General features: G+C 37.2%; 1 protein-coding gene across 1 annotated transcript; it reads right to left on the reverse strand.

Annotated features, from left to right (window-relative positions):
- Positions 1-1,744: 1,744 nt before the first annotated feature.
- LOC129000600 (uncharacterized) lies at positions 1,745-6,513 on the reverse strand. The gene is made up of 2 exons (XM_054427561.1): positions 5,967-6,513; positions 1,745-1,806 (listed from the first exon to the last, which is right to left on the reverse strand). Exons 1-2 carry the CDS (start codon positions 6,511-6,513, stop codon positions 1,745-1,747), a joined length of 609 nt encoding a protein of 202 aa, XP_054283536.1.
- Positions 6,514-11,515: the final 5,002 nt, after the last annotated feature.

Here is an 11,515-nt window from a genome sequence, read left to right on the forward strand (position 1 = left end):
CTTACCTCCGTCAGTAGTACAAAATTGTGTCTTATTTCAACTAATGTTGTTCAAAGAATGAATAATAATAATTTGTATATTAAACCACTCATTTTCAAGATGACTAAGTGTAAAGCCAAACGTGCAATAGGACTTTGTCTTAGTTAATTAATCAATAAGTAGCCTGACAACCAACTTACAATGAACGAGTGTAGACTTACAATGTATAAATAGTTACCAAAGAACATATCTGTATAGTCTATAATAAATAGCAATAATAATAAATAACCGTAATAATAAATAACAACAATAACGAATAACAATAGTAGTAATAAAATAAATTAGAAAGATTTAACTTTAACTTGGAAACAACAGTGACAAATCAATGTAGCGCCTTCCAGTCCAATTTTTTTTAAAGGACTCACCACTCGTGCAGAAGAGTTCGATGTCATCCGGTATGTTGTTAGCCAAGAGTTGGATACGAGGAAAAGTACTGTGGAACATGAACTGGGTATAGAAATGACGTCTATCGAACAGATAAATTTGGATCAGGTGAAGAGATGTGCGGAAGTCCTCAACTTGAAAAGTAGATCGGGCGCATCAATTTCAGAATTAATCAGCTTCCTTAGGGACAGGTCATTGATTTCACGTCGTGCATGTAGTTTTTTTTTTTTTTTTTTTTTTTTTTGTCCTAGGACGCTAGGCACGAGCCTGGGATTGTTTTTCACATTACTTCAGGCTAGACCTAGGGGTTGCGGCATTATCACTTAGATGAAATCCATTGGTGACTTGGCGGGGATCGAACCCGGGACCTCACGGACTGAAGTCCCGCGCTCTAACCACTCCGCCAGCTCCCTCCCATGTAAGTCGTGCATGTAGTGGCATCAAGTTCAACTGAAGTTGTAGATTGGGATTGGTAGTCTAAACCCAGCAGCACACCAGCCAGACGAATGAAACGGCTCTGCATGTTCTCATGACTCGATTTGCTCAATCAGGTAAGGGCTCTAAACAGGTGAAGAAAACTCTAGTAAGTAAAAGCCTGACTAGATGGATGAGGAGGATCCTCAATTCATCAACAGAGAACATGTTGCGGCTGTTCCTTATAATAATACATAAGGCAGAATTAGCTCTCTTGCAGATATAATTTACATGTTCTTGAGAGTTTAAATTTGGAGAAAGCACGACGCCAAGGTCCTTAAACATTAAAAAACGTGAGAGGGGTTGACCGTCAAGTAATAACTCATCACTCAAAAAACCATAATTTGAAACTTATGATCACAACAATGTATGAGTATACTGCTCTCAAAGTTGCTTATATTCTTTTTCAAATAATGTAGTGTAATAAGTAGTTCAAGCAATGCTTAAGAAAAGTACAGTCTGTCATTCAAGACTGGCATATCTCTTAAGCAATTGTATTACTGATAATTTCAAATTAGTATACCTAATGCTCAAAATCGAGCAATTTCCAAGTATTACGGGAGTTATTTTAAAACAAATTTGTTTACTATACATGTTTTCTTAAAATATATTGGAAATTTTAACAGCTGTTTTATTAAATATCTGTACGATACGTCGTCATCGTACTGTACGTTTTGGGGTCAGGGATGGGGCGTTGAAATAAATAAACTTGTTACATTTTAAAAGGGCTCAGAGGGCCGCAAAGGGTATACGGTGTTGACGGGACTAATACATGGTGTGGACTGACGTGAGGAGAGGGGATTTAGGCTTGTCCGGAAAGGTGGTGTGATGGTGGCGTGATATGACGTCACGGGAAATAGCCATGAGCTGTTTTATTAGAAATATCGCCTGATTTTGCATATTGCCAACCTAAACAGAAATTATGGTTACATGATGGTATGAGTGTCAAACTATTGTAACATTATGGTACAAATTATCAGAATATGGTACAATCCTCCCCTCTTAAGTTTTGTGATGCTATCGGTTACTATAATCTTGAAAACTTACAATCACAAATAACAATACCAGAGTATCTTATTAATTTATTATTATTTTTCTTTGCCAATCATTTAAATGAGAATGAGAATCAATCAATCATCAGTTCTAAATATATATTATGTATATATGGTCAAAATATTGAGATAATATCACACATTAAAAACACAAGTAAATGAAACACACACTTGAAATCATAAACCTTAATAGCATTAAATATTGAACCTTGATGATATTAAATATTGATAACACACATAATAGTACACACAATTCAATAAATACACATTTGAAAATCATTGATAAGGATATATAATAAATAAATCTATATACAAGTCATGTCCGGGTATTTAATTAAAGGTCTAATCTTATTACAGGTTTGCGCTCCCGTACAGGAAAGCGTCTAGTAGGCGTCTGTCTGTTTACATTTGGCGATTTGTTTACATTTGGAGGCGAAGCCAATGACCCCGCTCTTTCAATGTTTTGGTTTGCGTCAGGTGACCTAGTCAATATCGGAGTTTTCTGCCCGACTGTGCCCGGAAGAGCTCGCATACCTTCGCTACTGTTCCCTGTCAGTGTGCAGTCTGGCGAATTTTGCAATGTTGCCGTTTGTCTGTCTGGAAGCGACGTTGTCAGATCGTTTTTGGGAAATTCTACTACTAAATCTGACTGCTGCCCTAGCTTAGACTGTAAAGCTATCAACTGGTCTATGTGACGCTTCCACTGAACGCCTGATTCTAGTTCAACTAAATAAGTTACAGGACCCAGTTTTTCAATAACTGTAGCCTCTATCCATCTCTCCCTTCCCCTATAATCTTTAGCTAACACAGGTTGATTAACAAATAATCTACGTGTTGTGACACCACCATAAGCTGAAACTTGTCTGTTTTGATTACTACTAATGACATCCTTCACATTAGGTCTAATTAAGTCTAACCTTGATTTCAGAGATCTGCCTAACATTAACTCTGCTGGTGTTTGATTGGTTGTGGAGTGTACTGTATTTCTGTATGTAAACAAAAAATTTGATAAGGTTAAGTTCAAATCAGAAGTGTCTTGTAGTGCTATTCTAAGTTTGTGTTTTACTGTTCTTACAGCATTCTCGGCTAAGCCATTAGTCTTTGGGTTGTATGGTGGAGAAAATGTGTGTTTGATTCCATTTTTTCGCAAAAATGTTTGGAATTCTGTACTTGTGAAAGGTGGTCCATTGTCACTGACAATATGATCTACTAAGCCAAATCTAGCAAACAATTCTCTAAGATGAGATATTGTGTGTTTTGCTTGCGTTGATGGAACGGGTAACACTTCCGGCCACTTTGAATAATCATCTTTAATTACTAAAAATAACTGTGATTGAAAAGGTCCGAATAAATCAATATGAATCCGGGACCACGCCTTATCCGGTACATTCCAAGTGTGCAAAATCGACTTGGGCGGAGTTACACGTTCCTTCAAGCATGATGTGCAATTACCAGCAATTTGTTCAATATCTAAATCGATATTTGGCCACCAAACATAGGATCTTGCCAACGCCTTCATTCTTACTATCCCTACATGGCCATTGTGTAATTCTTGTAAAATATGTGTTCTAAACTTGCTTGGGATGACGATCCTGTAACCCCACATTAGGAGTCCTTGTTCAAAAGTTAATTGTGACTGTCGCACAAAAAATGGATTTAACATAGGATCCCTCTCATTTACGTCATTTGGCCATCCAAATCTAACATAACCTATTACTCTATTTAGTATAGGATCTAGTGCTGACTCTCGTTTTACTTCTACATAACTTAGAGGAAGTTCACTCTCAATTAAACACTGTAAATAGGTCCCTACAATATTTACATTTAAATCATTGTCATTGATTTAATCGTTTACAGGATTACTTACTGGTAAACGTGATAGACCATCAGCATTTCCGTTACATTCGGATTTAACATAAGAAATGTCGTACTGATAACCTGATAAAAACAATGCGTAGCGTTGGAACCTACTAGCTGCAAATGCAGGTAAACCTTGTTTAGGTCCAAAAATAGCTACAAGCGGTTTGTGGTCTGTTTTTAACAAAAAATGGTTACCATACAAGTACTGGTTGAATTTTTTTACTCCATACACTATACTAAGAGCTTCTTTGTCAATCTGTGAATACTGCTTTTCAGTATCATTTAACACTCTACTTGTAAATGCAATAGGTCTTTCAGTACCATCTGTTTGAATTTGACTTAGAACTGCACCTATACCATAGGCACTAGCGTCACATGCTAACGTTAACTTTAACTTAGGGTCAAAATGAGCTAGTACTTGGGCTGATACTAGCTTTTGCTTAACTTCTTCAAAAGCTTTCTTACACGCTAAATTCCATACAAATTCAGTGTCTTTCCTCAATAACATATACATAGGGGTAAGTATGGTTGAGATTCTAGGTATGAAACGAGCGTAGTAGTTAACTAAGCCTAAAAATGCTTTTAATTGGGTGACATCTTTTGGTTCTGGGGCGTTTACAATGGCTTTGACCTTGTCTTGTGAAGTTTCCAACCCTCGTTTGCTTATGACAAACCCTAGATACTCTAAACTTTCACAGAAAAATTTACATTTACTTTTACTGACTGTGAAACCATTGTCTTGTAGTCGTTTACAAACTAACTTTAATTTACTAATATGTTCAGAGTCATTTTGTCCTGTTACAAGAATGTCATCTAGAAATACCGCTACACCTGGTATTCCTTGTAAGGTTTGCTCCATTGTGCGCTGAAAAATACCAGGAGCAGATGATATGCCATAACATAATCTATTGTACTCAAACAAGCCCTTATGGGTACTAATTGTACATAACTTTTTACTTTCATCATCTAGTCTTAGTTGTTGATACGCTTGTGACAAATCTATTTTAGAAAACCTGTCTCCATTTTGCAAACTGGAGAACAATTCTTCAATCTTAGGTAAAGGGTGTCTGTCTATCTCTAAGAAAGGATTTAGCGTTACTTTATAGTCTCCACACAATCTTAACTGACCATTTGTTTTCAAAACTGGTACTACAGGGGTAGCCCATTGGCTTGAATTTACTGGTGAAATAATACTCTCAGCTTCTAAACGTGCTAGTTCTGCTTCTACTTTATTTTTAAGTGTGAAAGGTAAGGTCCTTGGCTTATGATATTTAGGGGTTGCATTAGGTTTTAGTTTAAGTTTGACTGGTTCTCCCTTAAAACAACCTAGCTTGTCTGTGAAAACATCAGGGAATTCCTCATACAACTGTTTAACTAGCTGCTTGCCCTGCTGATGTACTGTGACATTTGTTTGTTTGTTTACATTGGTAACTGCGGTGTCGGCCACCTCAGTCGGCGCGCTAGTGTCGACCATTCTGCTAGCAGAACAGCTGACAGGTGTACCAACTGAGCTGTCATCCACAGCTGATTGAACATTGTTTACTTTACTACTATTTTTGATACTAACAACTAGCTGCAGTGCTTTCATCCAATCCCTACCTAACAATGGGTTTGCACCGTTAGGGACAACATACAGTTCTAATTGTTTACAAATACCTTCATGTTTTACATTTACACATAGTTTACCGATAGGTACGATCTTTTCGTGTGTGTACGAACTAAGAACTAAGCTTGTTGGTAGTAACTTTACGTGACTTAACTTTACTTTGTAATCTTTTTCAGATATAACTGACACACAAGCTCCGGTATCAATTTCAAATAGGATCTTTTTGCTCTCTACCTCTAATTGCACTCTAATTGGTTCTACTTTTTTCCTAACTTCTACTCCCTGTACCTGAAATAAGTTAGATATGTCATATACCGTGTCTTCGTCTACACTTTGTTTAGGGACATTTTCTGTTACATAATGTTGCCTAGCATTAGCATTACTGTACTTTGAATTAAAATACGACTTATCTCCTCCCCTAGACTGTCCATTAGTCTTAGATACATCATTATACTGTTTACTAAAATAGGGCCTATTTGCACTTCTACTCTTAGATCTACAAGCTTTTTCAATATGTCCTTTCTTCTTACAGAAATTGCAATTGTACTCACGATACCGACATTGCAGAGTATTGTGATTGTTCTTTCCACAGCAGTTGCACTCCCGGGGCTGTGACGTTGCCGAACCTCTGTTGGCTGCGAATTTTCCCCCGCTTCCGCTTGGTGCTGTCCTTGTCGTCTGGCTGAGGCGCTGAAGTCGTCCTCCTGGATTAAGCGTCATCTGGGCTGCTCCTTTCTCGGCGAACTCCATTGACGTTGCCAGCTGTACTGCCTTGTCGTAGGTCAGGTTATCCTCCCCCAGCAGTCGTCTCTGGATGTGGTGGTTCTTGAGGCCTGATACCAGTCTGTCGCGTAGATGGTCTGGAAGCTTGTCCCCAAACTCACAATGTTGCGATAGCTGCTTAAGTTGTACGATATAATCACTCACTGTTTCGTGTTCTAACTGATGTCTGCGGCTGAATTTAAAACGTTCTGTAATAAACGACGGTTTCGGGTGTAAATGTTTACCGACCGTGTCTACAGTTTCCTCGTACGTCTTGGACGAAGGTTTATCAGGTGTGATTAAGTCCTTTAACAATTTATACGTCCTGACTCCCATTACCGTTAGTAGTGTGCTCGCTTTCTTTGTGGCATTAATCCCGTTGCAGTCTACAAAAAGTTCAAATCGCTCTGTATACGATTGCCAAGTTTCTTCGGCGCTGTCAAAAGGACCGATATTACCAATTGTTGCCATGTTTGTTGAAAAATACGTTTCCGCTAACTGTCCGAATTGTTCGAAATAACTTTCAGTCAACGGCATAAGTGCCTTTTTTACACTTATTTAACTGTCCGTAGTCTAATATTACGTCCATAAAACAAAGAATAACGTTATGTTAGGTGTACCTTTCTACACTCACGAAAACGTTTCCGCCAAGAATATGAGTCTGAGTCAATATTCGCGGTTGTTTGACGTTCGTCGGCCGTTTCTTCACGTTCACTTGTCACTTTGTTTACTTGCACTGTCACTTTGTTCACTTACACTGTAACTTTGTTCACTTGCACTGTCACTTTGTTCGCGAATTTAAGTTTTAAAACGCGATAATATTCCGTGTTCCTCGTCGCCAGTTGTACGATACGTCGTCATCGTACTGTACGTTTTGGGGTCAGGGATGGGGCGTTGAAATAAATAAACTTGTTACATTTTAAAAGGGCTCAGAGGGCCGCAAAGGGTATACGGTGTTGACGGGACTAATACATGGTGTGGACTGACGTGAGGAGAGGGGATTTAGGCTTGTTCGGAAAGGTGGTGTGATGGTGGCGTGATATGACGTCACGGGAAATAGCCATGAGCTGTTTTATTAGAAATATCGCCTGATTTTGCATATTGCCAACCTAAACAGAAATTATGGTTACATGATGGTATGAGTGTCAAACTATTGTAACATTATGGTACAAATTATCAGAATATGGTACAATATCAACGTACAATTAATTATCCATCTGATCTAATGTTATACATGTTTTCTCTATAAGGAAAATATGGGGACTTTAAGAGCCACTAGGGCAGAGTCCCGAGGGAGTTCTCTCGTGATGGCAATTCTACGTTATACATTGTATAGTGTTAAACCAAAAGTGGCCTTTTTTAATTAGATGACGATCAAATCTCTCCAATACGCTGGGGTATAGTATATCACGTTACTAGCCCGGTAAGTAGTGTTTTACCGTGTGAGCACGCCTCGCGCGGGATTTCCGTGCGAGTACGGTAAAGCTAGTAACGTAGCCTACGATACTTTACATCATACAACACAGAAAAATATTACATTTTAAAATCAAAACACAATTTATTTAGGATTATACATCAATCATAATATTTTTTATTTCAGAAAATGAAATAGGCCCTTGCAATTAGATGTTATTTCATCAGCTGACTAAGTGCACGATAAACGTATATAACACTACTTTTCTACACGGAAATAGCTAAAATAGCCCGAAACTAAAAGAAATTTGTATAACATATGTAATACATCATGTATAATGATATTTTTTATTTCATAGATTATTTTGTTTATTTTATAAAAACATCGAAGAAATAGATGATGGCATTTTACCTAGGGATAGTACATTTGCTAGACTTAAACATTGCATTTACAATTCATCGGCTAGCAAAGGTTTATAAGTGGGACAGTTCATTTCTAACGATGATATACACTGAATAAAAATAGAAAATCATGATCTGATGATAACATCATAAAGGAATAACAGATTCTTGATCAGCTACAGATATTTTTTGTACAAACAAATTAAGAAGATTGGTTTGGAACACAAAGAAAAGCATTAAGAGTAAAAAAAAACTTCCATCTATTTCATTGAACTATTTGTTAATAAAATTAAACTATACTACGGAGCTCATTTGTATTACTATAGATGATTTTTTCATTGAATAGCTGAATAACCTAACCAACCCAATTATTAGAAATATTTTGTGCTACATTTTTAGAATAGTTAAGTTTAAATTTTAGTTCTCTTTTATAAAAATAGCAATACAAAATTAAGGTTTTATGACCATGTCAAATTATAATGAACTATTTGAATCAGTAAAACTATGTTATTTTTACTGTTAAATACATAAATACTATTAATGCAAATGCTGTTAATATGTAATACTCCATTTATTAATACATATGCTCGAAGTAAATAGGCAAGTCAGTTAATTCAACTTGATGAAAGGTTCACTAAGTTAATATGTATGGTTAATTAGAATTTTTCAACCGCTTGAAGCCAAGATAGCTTTACTGCCGAACTGAAGGTAGCTGTCGAAGGCCAGGGCACCGTCCGTTCTCTTGAGCCAAAGACATCAGTCGAGGTTCGAGACATTGATTGTGTGTCGACGGAGGCTGATGTTGTGGAAGCCCTGAAGAAAGCTATCCCCGAGCTTGGTGGGCAAACGGCTTTCCTGAAGGTGTGGCTCACAAAACCGAATAGGAGCCAGCAGCGGATGGCGGTCGCCGAAATGGCAGACGCACATGCCAATAAGGTGCTGGCACTCCAACATCTGAGAGTCGGCTGGGTCAACTGCAGGCTCAGACGGAGAGTGGAAGTAAAGAGGTGTTTTAAATGCCTCTGTTTCGGCCATTCCTCCCGAAACTGCAAGGGACCCGACCGAAGCAAGAACTGCCTTCGGTGCGGGGAGGTCGGTCACATCCGTAAGGACTGCCAAGTCGAGTCCTGTTTTCTTTGCAAAGAAAATGGGCTCGCTGAAAAACGCTTGAAGCATATAGCTGGGTCTGGACAGTGCAGTGCATTTAAATCTGCACTACAACAAGCGAAAGCCCTCCCACGAAGATAAGAATCCTTCAATGCAATCTTGAGCGATCCAGGACGGCTGACGCACTTCTATGTCAGCTTGCCCTAGAATAACTTGGTTTTGATTGATGTTCTTTGTTTTAACAGCTTACCGCTACAGGATGTCACATATAATGTAAACTTTGTAAAGAAAATATGTTTAAGGATTTTATCTTTAAGTTTCAATATAGGGACCGGAACTCCACCTATGAGTTGTTGTTGCTAAGTAATATTAATTAGATTTTAAAAGACTTATTTTCGTGTGCTTTCAGTAAATTTAATTACAAGTACAATGCTGATCCAGAAGTTATTAAGCTGGTAATTCGGTTTAGACGGTATTAAAGTGATGAGTTTTTTTTTTTTTACCAACGGTCTAAACAAAAGGAAAGTAATAATTTTTACATTAAACCACTCATTTTCAAGATGACTAAGTGTCAAGCCAAACGTGCAATGGAACTTTGTCTTAATTATTTAATTAATAAGTAACCTGACAACCAAATAAAACTGAGCGAGTGTAGACTAAAATAGACCAATCTATATATTTAATACGCGACATGAAACTTTGTGAACAATAAGGCTTTTTTTTGTTTTAAGATTTAACCCCACATATTATACAGGGTGGCTGAAAAGTAACTTGCACCCCCCCCTTAACTTTTCAACCATTTGAGATATCGGAAATCTGTTTGCGGCAACCTTCTTAGATATGAGGGGCTACAATAATTATGGTCAATTTTGAAAATTTTGCCCTTGGGTAGTGGGGGTAGGGGGTAGCTCAAAATTTTCAAATGACAAGTATAGTCGAATTTGGTATCATTTTACAGGTCTTGAGGAAACATGAAAACTGATATAAAGAAAACTAAAATTGGCCCACTAATAACAAAATGGTGCCCTAAAACGTTTCAAATCCAAATAACCATGAGGGTGGCTGAAAATTAACTTGCACCCACTTTTACTTTTTAACTATTTGAGATATTTGAAATCGGTTTGCGGCAACTTGTTTGGATATGAAGGGCTACAATAATTATGGTCATTTTGGAAATTTGTGCCCTTAGGGGTAGTGAGGGTTAGGGGTAGCTCAAAAATTTCAAATAGCAAGTATAGTCGAGTTTGGTATCATTTTACAGGTCTTGACGAAACATAAAAATGAACATTAAGAAAATAGAAATCAGATCATTATAACAAAATGGCAGTTCAAAATTACTTTTAATTACCATTGTCTTAATCATTTTTATTATAAATGCCATTTTGTTATAAATGGTCCGATTTCTATTTTCTTTATGTTAATGTTTATGTTTCGTCAAGGCCTGTAAAATGATACCAAACTCGACTATACTTGCTATTTGAAATTTTTGAGCTATCCCTAACCCCCACTACCCCTAAGGGCAAAATTTTCAAAACTGACTATAATTATTGTTAGATTGTTAGATGTATTGTTAGATTTTCGAAATATATCATTTTAAGGGCGTGGGGTGCCCTCAAAGTTCCTTCCATAAGGATAACATTGTGATTGATTTGAATGTTATTATATTCTGAAACTGCAATACATTACTAAAAAAAAATCCCAGCTGTTTTGTTTGATTTTGAAATGTAAACAGTTTGAATTTTTTTTATAATTAGATACCCGGAAAAGAAATGTTACCTATATAGAGAAAGGTTTTACATTATATTTTCGTTTAAACGTGCCAAGGACCCGACGACAATAGTTATTTGTGCAACTAGTGAGAAAAGTGAGCAATTGACTCACTCGAGAGAAATCCTTACTCACGAGCCGTAGGCGAGTGAGGAATGGTTTCTTGAGTGAGGCAATTGTACTTTGAACTCGAGTTGCACATTATACTTTTCCTACAGTTGCCATAAAACAAATAAATTGGTCAAGAAACATAACCTATTTTTACACAGAAGTGAACTTTTAATATAACATTTAATGTGAAGTGACAAATACAACAGTAGAACAGCTGACCAGCTGATTTACAGCTAGTGCTGCCAACGTATTTCGCGCGCATACGACGTTGCCTGCATGTTACGCGCTCACTATTTCGTGCCTTCACGTTGCAAATCTGGAGTAAGACAAAGTAATTAGAGTGAGACAATGTTAACATTGTCTCACTGATGAGCGAATTGGCCACTTTGCTTTCTCAAATCAGTGAGAGAACATGTACATTGTTAGGTAACTGTAGAAAAAGAAATATTGCTGGACATTAAATTGTCAGAAATGTGCTGCGCTACATTTTAAAGAAGAACAAAGAGGACGAGGCAAAGGATTTTCATCCTGCTGCCAT

The sequence above is a fragment of the Macrosteles quadrilineatus genome, unplaced genomic scaffold (assembly GCF_028750875.1).
Source record: "Macrosteles quadrilineatus isolate MER2022 unplaced genomic scaffold, UCM_ALF_1.0 Scaffold_8__2_contigs__length_117827958, whole genome shotgun sequence".
Lineage (NCBI taxonomy): Eukaryota > Metazoa > Arthropoda > Insecta > Hemiptera > Cicadellidae > Macrosteles > Macrosteles quadrilineatus.

Coding starts and splice junctions, on each gene's coding strand:
- LOC129000600 (XM_054427561.1), bottom strand. CDS start 6,513: ATGGGAGTCAGGACGTATAAATTGTTAAAGGACTTAATCACACCTGAT. Junction 1,807..5,966: donor TACTCTGCAATGTCGGTATC/GTGAGTACAATT, acceptor ATTTCTGTTTAG/GTTGGCAATATGCAAAATCA.